The sequence below is a fragment of the Cryptomeria japonica genome, chromosome 10, assembly GCF_030272615.1.
Source record: "Cryptomeria japonica chromosome 10, Sugi_1.0, whole genome shotgun sequence".
NCBI classification, from domain to species: Eukaryota; Viridiplantae; Streptophyta; class Pinopsida; order Cupressales; family Cupressaceae; genus Cryptomeria; species Cryptomeria japonica.
The window spans coordinates 598,931,211-598,958,118 of NC_081414.1; the positions used below are offsets into that span (position 1 = coordinate 598,931,211).

The window sequence follows — 26,908 nt, forward strand, 5'->3', positions numbered from 1 at the left end:
TCATCATTTTCCATGCTATGCACAGTGCATGGTTATTAATCTATGCTTCCCATAATAGGAACTAGATAGGGCTAGCTATAATCACTTCTAACACAATTCTTATTCATTTATTTTCTTGTTGCATGAGACTCGATAACAATATCATATGATGTCTCCATTTGTCTGATAGATAAAACTACAAGTGGAAACAAAAACAGACGGTTATAGCTTTGGTCACTACCAGAGAATTCAAACATTCTAATCATAATCAGATTGGGAAGGAGACCAAATCTGATTTGTCAAATATTGGCACCCCCAATGAATATGCATTATAGACACAATACAAATAAATAATAAAATTGTATTGCCGTGGAAAAACCCAGCTGCTTATAATTACAAACAAAGAACATGCAATTAAGTGGGGACACTAATCAAACCCTCTACAGTAAGATGAACATTTGACCTCATGAATTAAGAACATCTCGTAGCTGTTCTACCAACTGTGATCTCAGTGATGGCTGAACCTGTCAAAATTACCAGTATATTAGCATTCTTCATGAAGAATAAATTATCATTAGCATTTTTCCAAGAGATCTTTCAAAGCTAGAAACCAGAAGAAAAAGAATTTCAAGAAAGTAACCAGACAATTTACCTTGCGTAGAAGGGCAGCCAATCCTTCAGGCAATGCTTGCAAATCTGCTACAGAAGTTTCCATTTCTAGTAGCTTCCTACACAATTTCTCAGATCTTAGTTTCTGTAGATGTAACTCAAACTTGCTGTGATCATCTTTCCAAGCCAGAAAAGCAGCATCATCTTTCCATGCATCTTCTCCACAATCCGTAACTGCTGAGGCCAAAAACCACTCCTTTATTAGACCCAAAGCTGACTTATGTGTCAAGGTTTCCCCAGCAGCGTCTCTTACATTCCTAATCAAAACCGATTCTGCCACTCTTCTGTTTAATCTCTTATAGAAAAACAAGCGTGACTCTTCCCATTGAACTACCTTTTCTATGACCCCTTTTGCAGCCATTCTGAAGGATGTGTCATGCAACTCAGCAAATCTGATAGCTATCTGCTTATAAACAGGAAGCAACTGTTTCTCACGATCTTTAATTTTCTGTTGTATGTCTACAATAGCCCCAATATTACGATCATTAGCTTTTGGTGACTCCATTTTAAGTGAAATCAGTTGCCTATCAAGCCTGTGCATGCATTCAAGCAGGTCTTTTGTACGGAATTTAATTTCAATCATTCCCTCTGGTTCTAGTACACCACCTTTTGCGGTTCTTTCTGCATACATTTCAACTTCATCAGAATTGATCTTGCTATCTACAACCACCCATGCCCCTCCTCTTAGTTCCCCTGTTTTTGGAATGTAAACAAATACAGGTTGCTTGTACGTGCGGAGATTTTCAACAATGGTTGATCCCGCCTGGAGAATTCCTTCAAAAAGATCCCTTTGGCCACCAGAGAACCCTCTCCAGTTTGCCAAGATGAAAAGAGGCAGCTCTTCCTTGTTAAAATCTCGCAAGGCTTGAGCTGTCTTACTTGCCGAATCTGGAAACCAAACCTGCCCAGCTTGAGGAACTACTCTCTCAGCAGAATCAAGTTGTCCAGGGTCTGCAGGAATCACCTGCATTACTGTTTGAGTCTCAACAGCAATGATACCAACAGGGATGCCCCCAAGCTTTGCTCTCCCAGTTACCACTGTTTGTGCCCATCCTTCTAATGTTTCTATGAAGCTGTCTCTATCAAAGAGGCCACCAAGCCATCTACCATTGACTTCTATACCACGAACTGCTGCACGAGGATCACATGAATTCTCTGGACAATATTCAACTGGTCTTTCAGGCGGATCTAGTGGCTTTACAATAGGGAGAGGCCCTCCCACATATGGAGGAACATAGCTGAGCCACTTCAGGATTGCTGAGACACCTTCTAAATCATCAGATACAGTGAGATGAACAACACCATTCGTTGCCATGATTTTTGGGCCTCCTAATTGCATTTGGGAACTATAAACTTCCCGTCCAAGAAGTTTATTTAAAGCTGAATATCCAGTGAGAATTATAGGCTGATCAAGGCGTTGAATGCAGCGCATTCCTAGCCTCGCAAGATATGCACCAATACCAACTGTTCTTCCCGTTACATATGTCAGTGTAAAAGTCTCCTGATATGCTCTTGAATATGCACCAGCAATTGCTCCACTGCCTGATAGATTCTCTACACCCAGTCCATCCTCCTTACCAATAATGTCATCTATAATCCATCTGCTTTCACCTGATTTGAGCTTTACTTCATGCGCTATTACAGATGAACCAATTACCTTATAGTCTTCAGGACTGAGATAAAGATATTGAAATCCACGATCTGGAGACAGTTCATCATGCCATCCCACTTGAAAGCAAGCTCTTACTTCTTCTGCCACTCCAATCCTTGCACCAGAGTTGGCAGCCAAATAAATCAGAGGCAATTTCTTTTTACAAGCAAGATCGGTCACAGATGCAAAAAATGCATCTTCTCTTGGGCCAAATGAACCTACATTATGTGTAACATCATTTGACACTACTAAAATAGTCCGCCCATTGGGGAACTCAGGAGTTCTCATCTCCATGCACCAGGCTACCATCCCTACGTCATTATTTGCAACAGTGCGCTCTGCATTAACCAAAGGAGTGTCCCAAGTCCCCTGCTTCTCAGAAAATATAAGCTCTTGAGATTTAAATATGGCTTTATCCTCATTTTTGTCTTCATTCTGAAAACTAGCTGTCCAGAGGCACTTCAAAGATGTCTCAAACACCTACAGAAACATTTATTTAACAATGTCAAGACAATTAGCAGAAGAAAGAGAAAACAGATATATAAAAAACGTATTATAATGTCTAATGTTTAAAAATACCAAGAAATTCCAATGAAGTGATATAAACCAGAAATATAAACTGACAAGTGTACAGGAAGACTCACAAGTAATGCTAGACCTTAGAAATATTGTTGGAACTTGAAATAAAATAAGTTTGTATTGTATAACACAATATTTCTCCTCAGAAGGGGATAGAGGCTAGGATTTCTTGTTATTCTCAAAGTGCATGCAATCTAAATACAGAAGCAACATAATTCCATAGTAAATGATGTCATAAAGCAGTTAGCATAAGGTCAATAGCAGACATTTACCAATGAAAATTATAAAATAGCAGACATAAAACAGTAGACTTTTTGTTTCTACTTATAGTTAGTGCTATCTGCCAAAAAACAGTGTAGAAATTCACCAATAAAAATTATAAAATAGCAGACATAACCACACACAAACTACTTACCAATGGAAAATCATAACAGTATGTTGTGTTATTTCTCCTTGCAATAAGACGCTTGCGCTCAACTATGCCCAAGGATTGATATCGTGCTGCCACAGGAATTCCATGTAGAGGCCCAGTTACAGACAATGGGGAATGGTAAACAATTTCATACTTGTTTGTATCCTCCACCTCTCGATATATCTAACATAACAAAGAAACTATTCAGAATAAGAAATTTATGGATCACAAAATGGAATCAAAATTCATATCAAATAACAAATAATGGTGTATGAACCACTTAATTATTAGGAACGGACTGATGCATGAATTGGAAGGCTCTACGAGTTCTATGCCAATTAAACATAATCTACATTCCTTTTGCGTGAAGATAGATTAGCAATTGGCCACGGAAAGTAATATGATGGTACATGTCCTAGACCTTCATAATCCTATTGTGGATTTAGGCATACGATACAGCTATTAATCACCATTACTACCTTTGTTACAAGTTTTACTGGGGTAAATAATGGTAAGAATCATACATGTACAGTGCAGGTCTGACCAGTAGGATTTGTAACTACAATCCGCCATGCTCCATTTGCCACTCCCAATGAATCCAGTCGAAGCCTGATCTCCCATTGTCCAACAGCTAGACGGTGCATTCTTACCCCAAGTAAATCATGTATTCCATAAGCCAAATCTTGTAATAATTTGACAACTGCTAAATCTTCCTTGCCAGTGGTTATGTCTACTTTCCTGTTGTCAAAATTTATCACTTATAAGAATTTCAGGTATCTGCACTGACATAAGAAAAAGAAAATCGACTGCCATGCATGCATCCTTCCACTCTTAGATCCTAACATTAAGTACTACACAAGATGAAAATTGTGATGGATTACATGTAATCAGGAATGAGATCACTTGATTCTTGTGCACGTAATATGCAAAGAAATATGTGCACATGATCAGATTTGACATTTGCATTGTGTGCATATAGCTCTAACTCTTCCAAAGCACCCAACAGAGATTTTGCAATACTATTGGCTGTCAATGACATTGTTGAGGTTTCTTTTCTATCATCATTCAGCACTTGCAATTTGGCTGCACTGTCAATAACCTTAGGCTGCCTCACAAGGGTACGGAGAAACATTCTACGAATAGCTGGCTTGTCTACAACAGTGTACATGTGCCACTGTCGATCCCGAGAAGTTGCATACTGCTTTTCCTGGTAACCTTTAAGCTTGACCTGAAAAACAATCAAAAATACGTGGGTTGAGTGTAAAATAAGATAGAATCCATCAATTCAATACAAATTCTAGCTGGCAATTTCACTATGCATAATGAAATATGCAAAGTAAGACACACCAGTTCAAGAAAATTCGACAGAGGTGGCTCAACATGACGAAGCAAAGGTTCTTCTTCATAACACTGATTTTCAGAAGACCAATGAAAGCAATGGCGCATGGGTGCGCGACCTTCATCCCTCTGTATCATACAGCTTATTACACCAACACCAGCAACCCGAAGGCTTGATCCTAGCTTTTCATCTTTCAATGCTTTAGCCAGTTTTTTAATTCTTTCCTGTGCTTGATCTTCATCACCACTGAAGTACAACAAACAGAAAGTTTTATGATATAACAAATAACAACTTAAATCCAGATGCAAAATATACTTAGATTTTCATTGGAAATATATGAAATCTGTATGTTTGTCATCCAGTACTAGTTATTGACTAAATCTGTAGATATCACTTTTCATCTTTGACTCAAAATACATTAAGTGGCTAGGCTATGTATTAATTCTCTCCTATTTTCTTTTCCCAATTCTCCCAAGGGATCCATGCATGCAAAACAAAGAATCTTGCATATGAAGACATTTGGGCACTATTCACAAATGCTCACATGAACTAACTTTAGTTTTACACCTATGTGAGCCAAAGCACTTAAATAAAACGAAGATCAATTTCTAGTAGCAGATAGAAAATACAGTTAGACTAAAATTCATCAAAAATTAAAATGGGGAGCTTTACCTGTCCTGAAGTGAACTCATCTGATTGTTGATGCCCACTAAAGCCAAATGAAGCATGTTTCCAGAATCGGTGGGAGTGGCAGCTCCATTCAGCACCACACCATCAGCAGGAACAGATACTGCAGGAGTTGTTTCCTTCAGTGCAGCACTTACTGCTGTTGAAAGGTCATTTAGAAATTTCAAAATTACCATGGCCCCCCATCTCTTTTCTCCACAGTTAGCAACATTTATATCTGATAAAATAGTAGGTAGCTTGCTTCTTCTCAGAGAAGTTTCATCTGAGAAATGCCATGATGCAATAAGGCCTGATCGGTGCCACTGCATTCTGACACTTCCCTTAACTAGGTAGGGCTGTAAAGGAGAAAAAGTTGGAACTAAGACAAAGCAAACAAGATGCTTGGAAGACAAATCAAAAATCATTATTGAGAAGATGCCAGAATTGACTTATCCAAGAGACATAGAATGTATGTTCTTTTTACCTGGTACAACCGTCGGACATATGTCTCAACAACACGCCTTTGAAGCGTATGATCACTGTGATCAAACAGAGCAACAAGTGCATCTTCAACAGCTAAAGGTGCACTCACAAGATCCTCTATCCTCTCATCTATAGCACTTTTCCTTCCAGGAGTGTATATACGTTCTCCTTCCTCAGTAAACATTTCCAGCTCTGAAAGACTTCGAGCAATGTTAGTGCGAAGTTCACTCAATTTGGTTTGCTCCAACAATTGTCCTGCTTTCAATGCTATCTGCATCAAGCTCAACATTGAGGATCTAATCAGTTTGTGATGTAACCAGAGGGTAGAAAGAGATTTTCCTGATACTTAATGAAAATGCTCACAAAAAGCCACAATCTGCTATTTTCAGGAATTTTGCAATCTAATTTACAGGAAAGCTAAGCATGTTCAATAAAATACCTTGTGTTAATTGTAACTGCTTGTTTACACTTTTCTTGAATTTATAAGATTTACAATTAGGAAAGTGAATAGTGAATTATGGGTTTTGAGGCAAATAACATTATACTTTGTCAATAGAATTTTTTAGTTGGTTTGAAGAAATTCTGTATGCTAGATGCAAGGTGGATTGTAATTAACAATAAAAATTACATTCCTCATCAAGCAAATCTATCATCAAGCCAGAGGTTCTGACATGTAACACAAAAAGAGAACAAGTTTTTTACCATAAACTCTTCCAATTCAGGAATGCATTTCTACTTGATTAGCATTGACATCTAATTGTAAGAAATGAGGTAAATTTGTTTTTCTGTGCAAAGGATGAAAAACATTATGACATATTTTGAAGTTTTGAAAAGCAAGCATGCCAAAAATGTTTCTAAAGAGAATGAAAGATCCAAAAGAGATAGAGAATATGAGTAAATTCCTTTAGCGTATGGGCTTTGCTTTCAAATACCATCAGAACTAATGATAACTAGCTATCTTTTTATGATATTAAAGACAACATATCTACAAATTCACCAAAATATTTAGAAAACTGGAGTTATTAAAACCTACATTCCTCAGAATTTGCAATCAGCAACAAAATAATCAATAAAATATTAAAAAGAACTTGGCATTTCAACACCTTGGTCCAAATCATATGCATTTTGGCCAAGATGTTGCTTTCTTAACCTAATGTTTATGTACATGTTTCACCCTCTATCCCATATAATATCCAACACACTTAAGGAAAACTAGACTCAGTTGTAACCAACATGGATGACCTTCACTCCATATCTTTACTACAACAACTAAAATAAAGGAAAATTGCAAATAACACTTTCAAGTTGAAGGCCGCACCTCAGAGTAGCTGATATGGTTGAGAGCAGAAAACCGAACCAACTGCTCCCGGTATGCAGCAGGGTTAGGATAGACTAGAGCTTCTGTTAGCAGTAAAATTAATTTGTTCTTCCTTTTGACTCCCTGCAGTTGGAAACCAAATTATTTATTTCAACTCTACAGCCATTCCAATTAGATACTTGGCTATGCTAGAGATGGCATTTTAAAATCATATATGCATGACTTGAAATAATAGCAATTCAGTTATTTGTGAAAATGCTAAATAATCTCAAATCTTGTTAAAAAATACATGATTAATAAAGAAAAGAGACAGACAAGCACATATCCAACTAATTGCTTAAATATGGTTTTATGATTATCTGTTCAATAGATATACCTGATGAGAAAGAACCATGTCCACCACCTTCAGGAGATCTTTTTTATGCTGAAGTCTCAGACCTTCAATCACATCAGCCTGATACAAGCAAAACCTCCTAGATTTAGTCTCTGGCTAAAATGAAGTTCCATGTGCTTCTGTCTTCTCTTGAATAATTCGATTTTAAGAAACTCCCAAATTTCATTAGAAAAGCAAATGCATTTAGTAACTAGCATATAACTAAAATCCTAAAAGTTACTTTCTTGATAAAAGTTAATTTTCTTCATTCATTACACCATTCCTAAGCTCATCAATTACATGAGAAACCAAGAAAGATAAAAGCTATTCTTTAGTATTGTATCAAACTGCATGCCATGTCAATCATGGGGTTAGCTGTTTTCTTCAATTTATGTATATAGAAGTCTTGATCTTATTTAGCTAACTCACACAACCTGCATATTTTGACTGAAAAGCTCTTCAACACGTAGATACTCCTCAAAGAGTGACTGAACAATGATACGAGCATGACTCTCCCGCCCTCCCTCATAAGACTTTGCAAGACTCAACAGAGGTTCAACAAGTCTTTCTTGTGAAACCCTATCTTTCTCTGGACAAGAAGAAAGGAATGCCTGCATGTGGAAAGTTTCTAATCATTCATTACCATGTATTATCACAAAATATAACATACTTCAATTGCAATCTACAACAATGAATAAATCTACTGACATAAGAGGAACAATTAAACAGATATATATTACTACCCCACCTCAAAAGTTGCTCGTAAAACCTTTGCCGGAAAATCTGCCTTTCTTACAGAATTTGCAAAAGATGTTTCGTACTCCTTATATGTTGCATCCAGCTGAGAAAGCATATGAAGATTACAAATATATTAATGAATTTCCATAAAGCATATATAGATGCATGGTTTCCTAAACAGTTCAGTCTAAATATGTTACTATGAAATAATAAACCTGAGATTTTAGATCTTTTGGTAACCGAGTTGCAAGGACAGCCATGCACTCTTGCCACTGCAGCAAAGGAAGTTGAGGATCGTCCAAACAATTTAGCAAAGTCTGCACAACCTGACATGCAAAAGATAAAACATTAAACTTCTGTAATTTCCTGATTTAATTTCATTAATTGAACTACAAAGATTTCACTCTCAAAAAGACAGATCACTGACATAATAAAATAGTCAACAATGTCCCCATATTACAATATTAATCAAACCATAGAATTTTCCCATTTGTGAGAAATTCATTCATTTACAGAAACACAATGAAATCAAGGTGATCTACACACTGAATAATTTATACAATCATTAGAATTTGTTCTTTCTTCCATTTCCATCTTGATATGCCACACAATGCCCGCTGTTTTCATTGTGAAAAACACAGCATTATATGCTGAGGCCATCTTCCTAACTGTCAAGCATGACAATAATCCTACTTTGATAATCTGAGTACATGTTGTCTTTTAGGTAAGATAGCCATCAAGTGATTCACTCATTAAAATTTAAAGCAACTAATATTTTTGTAAATGCAAGGTAAAAGCATGGAATAAAATTAAAAATATTAAATATGCATGTCATTACAAATTATAACTGATAAGGACGAAAACAATTGGAATCAATTATAAACAAGATTTTCAATTATGTTTCAGAAATTGGTACCATGCACTTTGAGCCTGATTTTGACACCAATGGAAACAAATGGCAAGTTTAACATCTAGTTGGAAATGTTCTTTACATTCCAGTGTCTGATAAATAGGAAAATATAGTATTTTGTTTGTCACAGACTGTGCTATATGCATAGATGGAAAACTCATAAGTTGAAACAACTTGCAAGTTGCTCATGGAATAACTCAGCCCTGAGTTTCTGTGAAAAAACAAGCCTGTGATCCACAGATAATTACTCAGAAAAAATTTTTGTCAAAATACTCAGCTGCATTTGTTTTACTTTTATACCATTCAGCCAGAAAAAGTTCTTATCTTTCATCATTTTTTATTTGTTTTATTTTAGCAGTGATGGCAGCAGAATCTGCAGAGGTTTGAATGTTTATTTCAGCTCTTAATAATTGCATTTTCAGCAGTATTTTTTTGTTTTTGTTTACTGTTTTATTTTCAAAGCATTTTTTAAAAGATGCTAGAATTTTATATTTTGTTTTGTTTTTTATTTTATTTACTGTTACGTTTTATAGTAATTAGTTTTCTTTAGTCTTTTTTTCCCAGGCATTTACTGCTGTGCTAGGGTTTTGTTTGATTTTTTTCTGTTTTTCAATTTTCTAGGTTTGATTTCCATTTTCCCAAAAAGATAATGGCATGCACAAATAAGGAACCTAGCAACAAGCCCAGGGACAGAAGGTATATGGTAGAGTAATTACATAACACAACTTCAGCCAAAAACCATCACTGCTTAAATCCCTAAGATCTACTTCTGCACACTGAGAAATTCAACTATGTTTTGTAACTGACTTCTTGTACAATAGCTGAAGACTGTTGCACCACAATTGAAAACTTGTTATGCAACAACTAAGAATTGTTGAGAAGCATCTATAGAAGTGTTACACAACAACTGTGCAGCAACTGCAAACTTGTTATACAGCAATAGAAAATCTTCTTACACAGAAACTACAGGCTTGTTGCATAGCAACTAAAAACTTGATACAAAGCAACTAAAAATTAAAAAACCTCCTTATACAACAACTACAGTTCTTCCTTGTCACCATCTACTTCAAAACTGGCATGATTTAACTGTTGCTAAATCCTTCCTATGAAGCAAGGGATTTATCAATGATCATGTGGTCATCATGATCAAATTGCAGAGTTGGCAAAGAAGATGGCTTACTTATAAACGTCCCTATAGTAGTGAAGTATTGTATAGGAATCAAGGGAGTCCAAAAGTGTCTGGGCCATTACAAAATATTGCCAGCCTAAAAATTTGGGGTATTCCTTGTTCTGATGGCATTAATAAGCATCATCAAATAGTCCTCAAAATAAACATCCTTAATCTCGTACATGAAACTATATTTGAAAGTTGAAGTTGGTATATATTGAGCTCATTTTTTGGTCTATGATGCTATGTTGCTGGGTCCCTGGGATGTGCAGCTAGATCCAGGTCCAATCTGAACCAGATCCAAGATCCGGTTTAGTGTAGCAGAGATTCCATCAAGGGTGGCCGATAATCTGTGGGTTTGTCTTAGACAAATCTAGGAGAACCTGAACAGATACTACGTGAACACCAATGGATCTGCACAAATCCACAATAAAACAGCATTTTTTAATTCTTTTTAGGCTGCAAATAATATTTATTTCACCTTCCATATTTTTCCTTTGGGAAAAAAATTTATCCATATTCGATGGCCCATCATTTGGCATAAGAGGGGTGGGCATATAGATTACTGATTTCATATTATCCTTCGAAATGAAATTGGTAATTTTTATAAATATAAAATGATTACAGAATATTGTCTATCATTCTGTAGTTATAAAGATTACTGATTACTGATTACTGATCGATGTTTTTTGGGGCTACATTAAAAGATTCAAAACTAAAGATTTATCATTTATCATTTCATATTTACAATGATTAGTATTACAGATTTCATATATTTTGAGCTAATTTTAGAACAGTAAAAGGTTCAAATGATATTTTGTTTTGGTAATTGATATGATATTTTCAATTTAATAACATAGAAAAATTTATTAAATTATTTTTATTACTATTTAAGGTTTATAAATATTTTTGTATATAAAAATTACTAAGAAATATGTATGTTGCTCCTAATATGCCTGCTTTAGGCTGCAGCTATATATACATATATGAACCCAACCCCAAAAAAACAGTTTTGCTGAAACTGCAAACCCAAACCAGGATCCAAAACAGAACAAACAACATAGCTATGATGTGTATTGTACTTTAATTTTGATCTCTTTATGAAGAAAACGGTAATATATTCCTTGAATTCAGTCATGCATATTTTTGGAAAAAAAAATACAATTTTATGTGTTTTTAGATGTTCAGAAAATTTGTCGAGTATTTCCCGAAGTTGCCGAGTCCCGAGTTATTCAAAATTTTAGGTCAGCCAAGTTATTGCCAAGTTCAAGTTTTAAAGATTTTTAACTATGGCTTTATGTGCACTGTATAGAGTATAAGTAAATCAGTCATAAGAGTAGCATTATTGTTTTCAAAGTAAGCCAACAAGGTTGTGGCTACTGGCTATAGGAAGTCAAGCATGTGTCTGAAATGTGCCTCTGTGTGAAGGTGAGAAAACAAGGAAAATACCAATTTTGTTTATTGTTAGTCCAATATCTAGAGAGGATGTGATTTAATATATTTTAACTCACTTCGTTAATGTCATGCTCATAACCGGCTAGAACCATCCGTGCAGCATGTGTACTAGAAGCAAATCGCTGATGAACTTTTCCAGCCACTGCAGTTGGAGAACCAAGAATAGGAAAGCTTCCATGAAATGGTTCTGCTTTCCTAACAGCAGAGGGATCGTCTAGGTCAAGGCCCGCAATGACATCACCAGCCTGTTGTAAAAAGTAGCATAAAAGTCAGTCTAGTAGTTCTACCATATTATAAGTAATACTATGCAGGCTGACATATTTCCAGGATCAAGCATTAACATTAATCAATAATATATCAAAAATTGTAGTGAAATTTTACAATGTAGGATGTATCCTGCAGCTCTGACTCATGATGAAAGAACACAGTTTCAATAACCAGTGATTATTTCTATAAATACATTGGAGAACTTAGATTTTCAAAACAGGCCTCTAAGAAACAGAAAGAATAAAAGCTTTGATTAGAAAAATGGCGACTCTGATTAAGTGAAAGATGTTTATAGTAATCATTTTAAGATTGAGAACTACCATATGCTGCAAATATTTCTCACTTTCCAAAATGCATCACCTTTTGCAGTCTCGTTGTAGTGCAACATAAAATTCTGGCATATAACTTGTCTCTATAATTCAAAGGAAATTTGGCATAAAAGGAAAAACATGGGTGCAAATACATTTCAGTACTACTTATTCCATAAAATTTCTACATTTTTTTTTCGAGTGCCCACTTCTTGAAGGAACTTGATAATTGATTTTGATGGAAAATAAGTGCCTTCAGCAACACAGCCAAAAGAGCCAGTGGTTTATAAATTGAGATTTTTGTAACTTCCCATTGTAAAATTCTTGTTTAATGGATGCAAGATAGAATACTGATTTCAATCTTCCAATTCTCTCAACAAACATTAACTGGATATTACTATACAATACAACACAGTTGAAGATTCTTTTGAGAATATGGTCACATGGCATCTTAGCGCCCATGAAATTTGACCTTGTACAAGACCTTGATTTCCAATTAAAAAATCAAAGGTAAAAGCGTTTTTCAAGAACCAAAAAGAAGACAGATTTCAATTTTTTCTGCAAGTTGTGAAAAGATAGAACCCTGTAAATCTGGAAATGGCAGTAATGAATACATGTGCAGGTTGATACGCACAAAAAGTATGAAATAAGATAAGGAAAAATATGCATTTCAAAGGTGTCTATTTTGTCCTGGCCCAACATTATTAAATTAAAAACCTGATACATAGAGACCTCAATTCTTTGCAGTACTAGACTCCAAAAGCAACAAAGGTAAAAGATATCAACTAAAATAGGAAATCTGCTAATCCAGCACAGTTATACTAGAAAGAGACTCATAAAAATACTATAAGAGGGCTTCCATGTGTGTGTTAAGACATAAATAAAAGTTCACACTATGAAATAAGGAAATTTTCATATTTTGACAAGAATACAACAGTAGATTGTAGAGTACCAACTTTCTTTAGTTTAAATACATGGCATTTGACAATCAAAACGCTGTTAGAATGATTTTACCTGCATTGGCTGACCCTCAGACATCTTAAAGTGTATTGTACCAGCAGCTGGTGAGAGTAAAGGCATACACATTTTCATCACTTCCACTTCTGCATATGGAGCATCAGTGTCTACATGAGAACCATCTGGAACCAAGAACCGCGTTAGCTTGCATGGTGTCTCAGCGACTAATTTAGATGGGTCGTGGTCATTCTGTAAAACAAGCCAGTTTACAAAGCAATAAATTATAAGAATCATTTAAATGGTGCAAGCAGAAGTAGAAGTACACACAAGTAATTATTAACACTAATATTACTTGTTAAGCACTTAAACAAAGGCATGGCTATTATACACTCTGATGTTGTAATAAACATAGGCAGAAATTGCAGTGAGACCATGCTAAAAAAGGCCCCTCCCAATCCAACAACTAACAAAAAATTTCGAATTATGCAAACATTCAGAGAGAACATCATGCAAAACTCTGTTTCTTATTTACTGTACAATAGTGCATCTAGTAAATGATACACTACCAATACACCATTATTAGCTCCAGACATATACTGTATAAAAGTTGTCCTCGATAGTCCAAAATTAAATGAAAAAGCAGCATCTAACTCTAAAATATATAAATTTGAAAGAAAGTGCTCAAAATTGGTATCCATGCCACATTCAGATGCTTTCTTTCTCTGATAATGGCTCTCCAATGTCCATAGAAAATCTGTCCTTTTTCTAAAAAGAATAAGGACAACAACTGAGGACAATAGCACTCATTCTAAGGTAACAGAGTTTTTACTTCCCTTATTTCACAGTTTTACAATATGTTCATCATATGGTACACACTACTACATCCAGGATGCCTCGAGATAATAAAAGAAGCTTTTGAAAAGTACATTCTTGAAAAGAGAAGCAGCTATTTTTGAATCACTTATCTTGTATAGTTTTATCATATACTTGAGAAAGAAAAACATCCTCCAGTCCAATGAGGTTGAGTAAAACAATAAATATGAGAAAACAAAATAAAGTCGAGAAAAGATGATAAATAGATGAAAGGTAGACTACTTGATCAATATACACAAAATACTTGAGAGCGTAAATTCAATAAACCTGAGAAAAAAGTTAATGAGAAAAATTGACAAATAGATGAAGAGCAGGACACATTATCAATGTGCACATACTGCTAGACAGCACAGCTTAGAATATTTAAATAACCACCAATGGGAATGCAGGAGTTGCCAATATGAAGTATGAATTCAAGTTATTCAACTATTACACTACAAAAGTTAGTGCAAGCTGATTCCCCACAATTGGCAATCTGGATGTACATTTCCATTATATCAAAATCAACAGCATGGGGCAAAGATGTGAAAATAAAACATTAAGATTCACTTCAAATTTCAAAAGTTAGCAGGTATGAATAGAAAAGGATTAACATTTGGAATGGTCCAGAAAAGTATGGAAATGTAAAATGATATGCATTATAATAATATACATATGGAAAAAAAAAAAAAATTGGTGACACATATCCATGAGTATTTCACTAAATTATATCACACACACTTAATTTCACGAGTTTTTGGTTTCTTTTCTTTTTTTTCATTTTTTGATTCCTTTGTTAAGATTTAATTTCAAGTTTCTTTTTTCTATTTCTTAAAATTGTAAGTACAAAATTAATTGTTTGAACTTCAAAAAAAAAAAATTGCTCTATGCCAATTTAAGCCAAAGTGATCCAGCCAGATTGAAAAGTCCAAAATAGACCAAACCTCATCCAAGTTTGGCTGGACCCAATAATATTGATGAATGCAATGGATATGGCAGGCATGCACAAATTTAGCTTTGAGTTTACAGTCAAGTGAATGCTTCTGATCTTGATGTTTGAATTCAATGAAGTTAATTTGTAAGAATATTAATGTATATCAATTGTGTAAATACTTTTCAAAACTGTGATTGAAATATGAGGAACAACTGGTAAAAGATGTCTATGACAACCTGTAGCAAGCAAGTTCGACCATCAATCAGAAGGCGAGTGCCAGCTGCCTCTTCTTCTGCATATATTACATGACTATTCCCATCCAGCTGCCACAAATAAGTTATGCATTTAGTTAGTTATGGCTTTTAAGAATAATATTAAAATTTGAAAATCAGCTTTAACTTCATAGCTGCACTTTCAACCCAGAAATATAAAATGTTTTTATAGGAAATTATAATAGTAATTGCACTGCGAACAAAGACTTTGATGATAACTAAAGAAATGAAAAAGTTTATGTTGACAAAAAAATTAAATTCTTTAGAAAACCTGGACTAAACTGGCTGATAAGTTACCATAGGAATTGACATACTCGAATGAGATTAACAAAAATAACATCTCAATACATATTAAAGAAGAACAAGTAATAAAACTTTCAATATTAAACAAGTGATCATTGTTATATTCAAAAAATCATACTCAATGCCCAATACCTGTTACGGATAAATTATAAAACAAAATCAAACCAAGAATTGTTTCACATTAAGAATTTTGTATTGTATCTTGTAATGCAAAGGGCATGAACACAAAGCAAAGGAGATAAAGAATGATGTACCTGCATCAGTAGCCCTCCATCACGTAAAGTGTGTATTTCAGCTTCAACTTCTGACTCATTAAGCTTTAGTCTATAGCTTCCTGGTCCTCCCCTTATCATTTCAACCTACACAAAGAGCATCACACATCATCAACTTCAAGAATAAAGGCATTTGTTGACAGCCTCCAAGTATATCCCTTTGAACCATTAAAATTAATTAGCACAAATAACATATACAACTGTCAATACATACCGTGTATTTGCTCCCTTCAATGTTGAGAGAAACTAAGGAATTTACCAAAGAGATATTCTACAAGTCAAATAGAAGCAATTAATAAACTAAAAGACTGCTGTAAAGAAAACTCAAACTTAGAGCTGCAAAATTTTGTTCCAATTCATTCAATTTGCTGATACTTTAGTTTAAGTACACTGAATATTCATCTTACCTTGGGTGGAATTTGTCCTTTCTCAAGGTAACCAATATATTCGGAAACCCTTGCTGCACTCATTGTGGATGCTTTCTGAAATAAAACAAACATGTTAGGCCAACTAAAGCAAAATAAAAGAAATCACTCCTCAAGCCTTTCCAGGTTTTATAAATGAGATTTAAAAGCTTACATAGAGGGCTCCTCCAACAACAGAAATGTACCAAGGTGGCCTTTCTACTCTAACACGCATTGCAATCCGACTGTCAAGCCAACCAGTATGAATCTTGTTTTCCCTGTATTCAGCAGCCTACAAAGAGAAAAGTTTCATTTGTGAGCGATGTATCCCGTAATCCACATTTTCCAGTGCCAGAAAATATATTAAGTGTTGTCAATGTTTCAAAAATTAAAAGCTAACATACATGAAGAAGATCTATTGTGTAATCAACATTAGTACGAATCTCTCCTCGGATATGAATTTCTTTCAGTCCAAGTACCATGTTGGCTATTGCCAAAGCTCGAGATTCCCCAAAAGCAAACACATGACCTGAAAACCACAACAACTATTTTGGTTACTTAAACAATATAGTCTAAGCAGAAGCATCACTAAAGTCGCTGAAAAGAGATCTGTATATTACCAAACTGAGAGTCAGAAAACTCGTGAATGCCCCCACCCGACTGCAGCAGGAACAAAAAAGGTAAAATTATAAATAAATTTAAGTGGTATGCATGTACAAATTTTAAACGCTTTCAGAATCAGGAACATGAATTTTTGTCTAAGCAACCATCAAAACAACTGTGAAATTCGAAACTCAACACCTAGATATATAAAAGTGCTAAGCACAGGCTGTGATGCAATAGCTAGTGATAATCTTGTGAAAGATTTACTGATATATTTGCCCTGCGGGTGAGGGATTTTCCTAAAGAAAATAAAACATCTTAGCAGAGAAAAGACCAAACGAAGTTGATGGATTTTTATGGAGTCAAACAGTTTGTAAAGGACTTTTCCATTATAAATTTATAGCAAGGACTCATTAATCTATCCCATATGGAAATATTTTAGTATTGAAATCCACAGAGCAAGATCACCATTCATGTCTTAAAGAATGAGGCACAAGAGAAACATCAAATTCTATTCTTGATATAATATGCATAACAAGAATTCCATACCTTAACCGAAAAATATGCCCATACATTTGGCTTGCTTTTAAAGCTGAGTTCCTGAAAATGTTTTAAAAACCTACAGTAAATATCAGTCATGAAACAACAATCCAGTCATTCATATCGTAAACAATTGCTTCTTAATTTACTTCCACCCAAGTATTTATCTGTAACTTTCAGTAACAATCTTGGTTCAAACCTGCACTTTTCCACTGGTAGGCTTAAACCCATCATCAGGATCTTCACTAGTCACACGGACTGCTACACAATGTCCTTTTGGTCTGACAGATTCTGCTAGATCAAAGCTAAAGGAAGTAGCAACAACTGATGTCTTTCGCCAAGCATCATAACCTCCTCCTGCTTCCTTTCCATAAAATCTTCTTATTTCTGGGGAACACCCAAAATGTCATTACATTGCAAATTTTAAGTGCTATTCAAAGACTCAGGAGTAAAATGTCAAAGGGGAGAAATAAATGTACAATCTGAAACAGCAAACATACCCGGAATTTGCCAAAGAGGAATACCCATGCCAATAGAAACTTGAGCTGCCGGTAAATTCACTTCAGCTATCCATTCTGTAACAGGATGTTCAACCTATAAAGACAATAGAAAAGTTAAAATACAACTATTCTATTTGCCTCATGATAACCATAACACTTGATATTTTTTACCCATGCTTATTGTTTTTATTGACATTCTTAAATTCAATTCTTATTACCTGTAAACGAGGATTGAGTTCTAAGAAATAATACTCGCCAGAATCCATGCTATAAAGATACTCAACAGTGGCAGCCCCAACATAGTTTACACACTTTGCAAGTCTCCGTGCACCTTGTTCTAACTGCTTCACTGTCTCTGCTGAAGCAACAGTGATTGGACCCTCTTCAATAATCTGAAATCATACATACTGGCATCATCAAGACAAATTCTGGATACCAAGTATTTGCAGATAATGATAGAAATGTTTATAATTTAAGCGCAGAAAAGTCCTCTGCTTCTAGTGGTATCAGCTTTCTCATACACTATTCTCCATATGTGTGTATTGGTATCTGTTTGTGCATGAGCACATATGCAACCATAGAGGAATATACACATATAATATATATATGTGTTGGTGTGTGTGTGTATGCGCATAGAGAGAGAGTGGGGGGGTGGGGGGTATGTAAATCTATGTTTAAATAGTGATGGAAACATATCCATGTTTGTGTATCACTGTGGAAGAGTTCTTTGCTGTGTGAAAATTGTGTGCAACAAAGTACTTGCTCTGCCTAACAAGAAGACTGGACAGAATAAGATGTTTGCATCATTTTCCACCTAATTCATTTTATGGGAATACAGAATTGAGAATTCTCATTAAACAGACAGGAAAGAGAAATGAATCCTAGCCTTTTGGTGCCTTCTTTGAATACTGCAGTCACGACTGTGTAACGCTGCCACATTTCCATGTTGGTCACAGAGTAGTTGCACTTCTAGATGTCGGCTCTGTAAAGGAAAAGTTATATATCATCAGTCATGGAAAGGACCAACTTCAAAAGAAAAAGGAAACTAGGTAACTGTACCACAAATAATATACCTCTCTGGATCAATTTTCCACTTTATTAAAATCTATTATAAATATTTCTACATGCAGCTGCTAAATATATCATCCAAGTACGTGAAGTCATTGGCAGACAAAACAATACCTGAGATGCAACCTTCATGATAAATATAGGAGAACCTGGTACCTCACCCTGGACTTGTTTGAACAGGGCTTTGACCTCATCATCATTATGAACCTACATGTGAAACACAGACTTCAGTATCTAATGTATATGTTGTTCAGTCCGATCTAGCTAAAAGGTGCTTTTTTACGAAGATCTGCAACTAAAACAAACATATGAAGCATTTCAATGTAAAACATAAAACATTAGAAAAATATAAGGATATAAATAAATTTCTAATGGCAAGAAAAATTAACGACTAATAGGACGCAATGTTCTGATAAATTTAATAGTTTAGCATGACTCAAAGTATTATCCTGATGCAACCTGAGAAACAAAATTTGAAAATACACAAGCAATTTTTCACTCTCAGAAAATTCATAGAAGTAAGGTATCACTCTCAAAATTTCATTCTTGAAATGCTAATGGGATGGCTAGTTGTAAAGGAAAACAATGCTAGAGGCCAATATTTTGACTCAGAAGATGGATATCAGAACCCTTCTTATGAAAACTCAGAGAGTTGACCATAACAGAATACACTGTAGGAATTGATTGGTGGCATGTGTTAACTATATTTACATCTCAACTCGATAACTGTGAGCTGAGTCCAACATGGAAGTACTTAATATTCATTTCAATATTCTTTACGATGAACACACAAATAAAACGATGAACATCTTGATTGAAGGGCATTTGGTAGATGACCACTTAAAGACCTGATATAACCTTATAAGTTTTGGGAGCTACAAGGCTATAGATAACAGAAAGGCACCCTTATGATTCTTAATGAAGCGTGGTCACAATTCTACTTTATGATTGGGCAGATTGAGAGTAGACTTACAAATTTCAGCATCAAGGGCGTGCTCCTCAAAGAGGATAAAGGATTATTACTTTAATATATGTAAAAGGCAAGCCTATGTTGTACAAAGAAACATTGGATAGGGACAACCTTTTTAATGCTATTCTGTTGTTTTCAACAGTATTCAGTGTACTGTTTCGATGTATTATAGCCACGGGGTATGTAATGACTAATATTATATTAATACAGAAGACCCAGTGATGAATCCACTTTGTACAGAGCTGACACCACCACCTTTCTCTGGGATTCCCTTTGCTGGTTGTTTATCTACCTTATAAAGAGGCCAACAGTGTCATCACCACAGATTTCTTCAAAACCCCGCAATGCTGCCTTACATACTGAGTTCCATAGAATGTGGAATTTTTAGTACCTAATTCTAAATTTTTTGACCTGATATCTTTACCATGAGTTAACATAAATTACTTTTTCCACAAACTGACATTGAGGAAAAATCTTCAGAACTCTTGTTTCAAATTTATTGAATATGTAGAGAAAATATTGAAAAGCAAAACCACTAAGCAAATCCTGTGAACAGTAGCATTAGCATATGATTGAAGTGAAAACAAAGGGCTTGGAATAACTAGTTAGTAGTGACCCCCAAACATACTTGAGAGTTCCTAGCAGCACGGTCAAGAAACTATTCAACACAGGAGATTTTTGTTAGCCTCTTCATGACAAGATAATACTCAGTTCTGCCTACAAACCTTTCGAATTCCTTTACCACCACCTCCCCAAGATGCTTTTATCATAGCAGGATAGCCAACTGCCTGGCAACTTGTAACTGCTTCTTCTGTTGTATAGACACAAGCTGTCTTGTACAAATCTTCTGGAATAGTATCTGAACAACTCTCAGGAGGAATCTTTACCTGCATACATGTAAATAAATGCACCCACAGTGTTGGAGAGGGATAATGAATGTATGCAAACATGTGCAAAACTAGTCAATACTGAGTAAAACAAAAAAAATTAAAAACATTAACTCACATTAGAGCCACTCCATGGAAGAGTCGGCACACCAGCTGCTTGGGCAATCAGTGAAGATCCAATTTTATCTCCAAGGGCTGCCATGGGTCCAGAAGGGGGTCCAAGAAATATTATACCCCTGCTCATTAACGCATCAGGAAGTTCTGGATTTTCTGATGCATGGCCCCAACCTGGCCAAACTGCTGAAACATTTGTAATTTCCGCCATCTGTGGAAAATAGAGATTAGAGGTAAACAATGGGTAAGTTTCAGTAAAATTCTAGATAAACAATTGTAATGTAGGGAATAAATTGACACATCTGACACCACAATAGATTGAAAAACAAAAGAGTAAAGCATCACCTCTTAGACCATAGTAATTACAAAAATCTACCACACGACAGCTTCAACATCAAAAGTAACAAAAGAGTTGGGAATATGGAAATTGAAGGGACCAGTCCCACTTCAAACAAAGAATACAGCTGTAGGAATTCATATGCTCTGAAATATGCTCCAAATTCAAACTTTGGAAACTGTAACTTCATTTGCAACTAAAACAAAATGCAACACAAACCTCTGTAATGAGCTGAACATTTGCATAGTTGTTATTATTGGTACCTCCAGGCACTTCAACAAACTGATCAGCAATTCGAATATGCTCTGCATTGATCCTCATGTCCTCAGGCGTGGCCATAGCCACCAGTAGAATTGCTTTGTCAGTGCCAAATGTTTCATAAGCCCATGATCTAACACTACGCATAAATTTGACAGCTGCCATACCATTGTTGGCAATCAAAATACTGTGGATTGGTTTATTTCCACCAAGTGCAAAGCAGAATTGATCTATTTCAGACAAAACTGCAGCAGATCTTACTGCAGCTTTTCCATTAGGAATTCCATTAGCACGAATTCCTTCCCCCATGTTATTCTGTTTTTTGCCTTACACCCTGCAAAAACAAAATCATTCTGATCACTGAATTGCACTTTATCTAACGAAGGGAATGACATATAGCACCATAAAAATCATTTCAAATGTATATAAACTATTTAGAGCTCTCGTTAAAAATCCAGCAACCAACATGTCAAGCTCAGAGAATCTGTAACATTACACCTTAAAACCAAAAGAAAATCAAGCTCAAAAACCCAAAGCAAAGAGAAATACAAACCACTACCTATTTAATAAAAAAATCAATTGAATTATCCAATGAGAGTTTTCAAAAGAAAACTTTGCTATTGTATTTCCAAACTTTTGAACCACCTTGAATGGCAGCAAGCTCCAAAACAACCACATGAGAGATATTAGAAGGAGAAGAAAGCTAGAAAACAGCTGTGGAAGAGACTTATGTCATTAAGTAAAGAATAACTATCGAGCCTCAACTGTCAAACGTGACAAGCTTAAGTGGTGAAAGCATCGTTGCTTCCAAAACAAAGCCCCATGCTCCAATCCCCAAGAGACATGATAAAGCATTGCAATTGAGTAAAATACAACATCCAATATGCTTGGTTAGACATATCCAAATAGACAAGACTGGGTGAATTTGACAAAAAAGATACACTCGATTGAGGTATCTAAGACAAAAATCACTACGCAAGGTTTTTACTCTTTACCAAAAGAATAGAAAGCTATTCACCTGAATGAGTGACTGTAATTTTTTTAAGAGATTAAAGTCCATTTGACAATTTGATGTCATCTATTTGTTGTTCTCACAATGAGATCCTCATTTCTTGAAATTCTGAATTTCAAAATAATTATCAAATCCTTGTTTCACACATTGCAATCCCCAAGCTGAAAAGTTGAATGCCCGATAGCATCACAATAGCCTAAAATTGCAGAAACTCCTGAACAAAAGAGTTTGACAGGTCTGCCTCCACATTATGATGATCTTAACTCATTTATCGATGGAAGATAGTGTTTAAAAAAGGGAAGCAGAGTAAGAACTGATCTAATATGTCAAGAACAAGTTACAGCATTCCTTTTATCTGATGCACAAGCTTGACCCAGATTTTCTGTGAAGTCCAACATGGGTGTGAAAGATATCAAAAAGGAGCTAACTTAGATCATTTTGTTAAGTGCTGAATAAACTGATTCATAAGGCTTAGTAGGGTGCTACAAGATAATAATACAATTACCATATGTCCTTGTTTTCGCTATTGAAGTTGACTTCTTCATGAGGGAATCAACATTCCAAACAAACCCATATGATACGATTGCCAGCTCAAGGTGACACAAGCCAGATACACGCAGCAGTATATGTCTTTGTTCCTCTGGAGTTTTCCAGCTTAGAAAACTCGGTTACAAAAAATGTATGGCATATGAGGTAAGAATTTGATTCGCTCTCTAATGTAAAAAGCATGGACTAGAAATTTACATATGGAATAAGGATTTCTCTTGTAGACTGTGGTAGCCCAACATAGCAGTTTATTTGGTTACTCATATATGACAAGGTTTTGCCAAGCCCAGCTCTCTTTCATAGAGCCCCCCTATAACTGACTGAGTTAAATGTGAAGGGTATAATTACAAATCCTGTACTTCAGCATGTAGTACTGAAAAGGTATTAATCACCTTGCTAATAGCAGCCAATATGGAAAATTGCAGAGTTTGGTCACCAAACGCCTGCCCAGAACTGCCTTCCACAGGCAGCATCTCTACATCTTTGCAGTTGCTAGAACTTAACTTTCTAACAGCCAACAGATACAAAGATTTCATTTCAATCCTAGACTATTTCTCACCTTTAAAAGGTAAATGATAACTAAATGGAGCTTGAATTTTGACGTATCTTTTTTCCTTAGTCTGGCAATGTGACTTACCAGTGACAATTGAACTAGAAAACTATGATTTGTTGAAAACTCTCTCGCAAAGGCATGGACAGGAGGAAGGTAACAAAACAAGTTGTGCCAGCCTGTAATGGCCTCCTTACCATTCCATGTTAGAGTTTATAAATTCTTGGCATTTTCTTGTAATCCAAGTCACAAATATAGCTCTATTTAGCACTGTGGGTTATTCTTGCATGACAGATGCACCCTTTGTATTTCTAGACAGTTATGACCTTTCCTACTAAGCAGTTGACAAACAATTGCACTGACCAATAGCAGGCTTCAGGCTATTCCATTTCAAATTTAAAAGAGTACACAAAATTTGAACTATATATATGTGTGTGTATGGTGAAACAACAAGGTTCCCTTGTTCCTGAAGGGGGAATCATACACGCAAGAGGCATACCAACTAGTCTGGAACCTACAAAATCACCTTCACCTGTACCCTTTACTGTCATACATTTGAATTTATTCCTATCCCCTTTTAGAAGCTTAGCTCATTCTTGCATATGTTTGGGCGGATAAGCAAAAATTGAAATTTGACCACTGATTTACGATTACCACTCAATTATCATTAGAAAAAATGAGATATCCTCTTTGAACCGAGTTCCCTTTAACACCAATTCTCACTATCCTTGCACCATAGCAACTCCAGTGCAAGCACAAGGAAAGTGGATACCTTGTTGAAGAGACTGGTTTGGTAATTTTGTCAAGAACGCATAATCACAAATGTGGAATGTTGAGTTCCATTCTATTCAGTGTTCACACACACACACAGGAGCAAGACCAAGAAAACTAGCCAATTCAGATATGCTAGTCACTCTTTAACTTTCAACCAATTTCGCATGTCTAAAGAACCAATCAACGTCATCCTCTTGATTGTATTGGAAATTACAATCCACACACGGAGAGAGAATCTGATGGTCCTATCATTAAATGGGATTACGGACAGGACTATTATTTGAACCCGATCCAATATATTAACAGCAATATAATTTGCACTCCAGAGCACTAAAGTCGCTCTAACTTTCATACATGTCCACTATGCCTTAACAACCCATGAACGAGATATCTGCTCAACTCTGCTGAAAATTGCAATTCAAACGTCTAGAGAAGTTGAAGGTTCAGCCATTAAAAGTGCAAGTTGTTTGGTGTTACAGCAACTCATCTAACAGAAATAGGTTTTGAGTTTGGATCCTCACAAACTAAAATTTTCAACAGACTCTAAGTTTGATATGTTGGTTAAGATTGTATGTGCACAGAACCAGGACTAGGAAGGCTTCCCAATTCATATAGACTTCCACTAAACTTTATTTAAATTCCATCCAGCGTATCCCTTATATCTCAGCAATCCATAAACAACATGTCCACTCAAACTCTATTGGAAATGGCAACCCGTCCTTCTTGAGCTTGCCTGAAGATCTCATCATGAAATGGTCAATTAGCTCACTGGTAAACCGACTCATAGACAGGGCATAGGACTTGGGTTTTTAATTCTACCAATCCAAAATTCTACACGAACTCACGGCATTGGAAACGGAGATGCCTTAAAGTAATCAAGTTCCACTTGATGGACGTGCCCCCTCGCCTGCCCGCTCCATCCTCCTCCTGCCGCCTTAAAAATAAAAATGTAATAAAACTAAAAGTGTAGTTTCTGAAATTGAATCCTCGAGGAGATCATACAACAAGCCAAAGGGGAATACCATAAAAGCAGATGCTTGACTTTGGATCCTCACAAACTAAAATTTTCAACAGACTCTAAGTTTGATATGTTGGTTAAGATTGTATGTGCACAGAACCAGGACTAGGAAGGCTTCCCAATTCATATAGACTTCCACTAAACTTTATTTAAATTCCATCCAGCGTATCCCTTATATCTCAGCAATCCATAAACAACATGTCCACTCAAACTCTATTGGAAATGGCAACCCGTCCTTCTTGAGCTTGCCTGAAGATCTCATCATGAAATGGTCAATTAGCTCACTGGTAAACCGACTCATAGACAGGGCATAGGACTTGGGTTTTTAATTCTACCAATCCAAAATTCTACACGAACTCACGGCATTGGAAACGGAGATGCCTTAAAGTAATCAAGTTCCACTTGATGGACGTGCCCCCTCGCCTGCCCGCTCCATCCTCCTCCTGCCGCCTTAAAAATAAAAATGTAATAAAACTAAAAGTGTAGTTTCTGAAATTGAATCCTCGAGGAGATCATACAACAAGCCAAAGGGGAATACCATAAAAGCAGATGCTTGACTTGGGACAAAAAAAAAGATAAGAGATTAAAGTTGACATTTTTCTAAAGCAATGTCAGAAATTACCTCAAAACGAGTACATATGAGACCTGCAGTTCGCAAACCCGCTTATATGTCCACTTTCAACGAGTGCAAGAACAATGAGACCCAACTCAGAAGGCTAAGGGATCAGTGGCATTCAAATATCTCTTTCTCTGGGTTCTATGATATAACAATGGGAGAACACCGAAAATAAAACAAGAGGAGTAGGATGAGTACACAACAATTTGATCATGCATTTACTGGACTATGAGGAAGGATGGTAGAAGCATTAATGAGGCGTGAATAAAGAAGACCAGTAGGATGCCCCCACGTGAGCCAGCAACCTAGCCAACTCAACATATTGTAGTAGCAGCAGCTGCTCACAACTACCTTCCTTAACTCACCCAGCTTCCTTTCTTCTATGACTCCCTAACATCCTCAACGTCTCTGCCTGCCAGTCTCATTGGAAAATTAAATTTTCGTGTGCAGACAAAAACTGGGTAAATCACAAATTTGTTGGATGTGATGTTTTCAAATATGGGAGTCACAAATTTGATTTGTTTCAATGATCTAAGCTCTATTGACTCGGTACAAATATAATTTTACTTTTCTTCAAATTGTTTTTCTATTAATTAATATTTTCCATAAAATTTTGGGTTGGGGTATGGTGTGGGATGTGGGGGTGTTGCAGTGCACAATTTGTGTGATGCAAAAGAAGTGACGAGTGCCTGTTCATGGTCCCTTGACTTTTTAAAGATTTTGAATCGATGGAATAGAAGCTTTGAGCATGCATGACCTTGTGTGTAACTACCAACTACATTCCTTCATTAAAATATGAAATGTGT

General features: G+C 35.8%; 1 protein-coding gene across 1 annotated transcript; it reads right to left on the reverse strand.

Moving 5' to 3' along the window:
- Positions 1 to 78: 78 nt before the first annotated feature.
- LOC131049283 (acetyl-CoA carboxylase 1) lies at positions 79 to 26,598 on the reverse strand. Its single transcript, XM_057983336.2, has 32 exons — positions 26,109 to 26,598; positions 21,548 to 21,920; positions 20,996 to 21,202; positions 20,716 to 20,877; positions 19,135 to 19,227; positions 18,839 to 18,934; positions 18,171 to 18,344; positions 17,953 to 18,046; positions 17,652 to 17,839; positions 17,462 to 17,512; positions 16,930 to 16,969; positions 16,714 to 16,838; positions 16,485 to 16,601; positions 16,313 to 16,387; positions 16,120 to 16,176; positions 15,888 to 15,992; positions 15,295 to 15,381; positions 13,330 to 13,521; positions 11,797 to 11,985; positions 8,423 to 8,533; positions 8,218 to 8,310; positions 7,904 to 8,080; positions 7,473 to 7,550; positions 7,097 to 7,219; positions 5,780 to 6,049; positions 5,302 to 5,651; positions 4,638 to 4,875; positions 4,172 to 4,518; positions 3,815 to 4,028; positions 3,294 to 3,473; positions 632 to 2,779; positions 79 to 503 (listed from the first exon to the last, which is right to left on the reverse strand). The coding sequence occupies exons 2-32, from the start codon at positions 21,893 to 21,895 to the stop codon at positions 444 to 446; spliced, it is 6,789 nt and encodes a 2,262-aa protein (XP_057839319.2). The 5' UTR covers positions 21,896 to 21,920; positions 26,109 to 26,598; the 3' UTR covers positions 79 to 443.
- Positions 26,599 to 26,908: the final 310 nt, after the last annotated feature.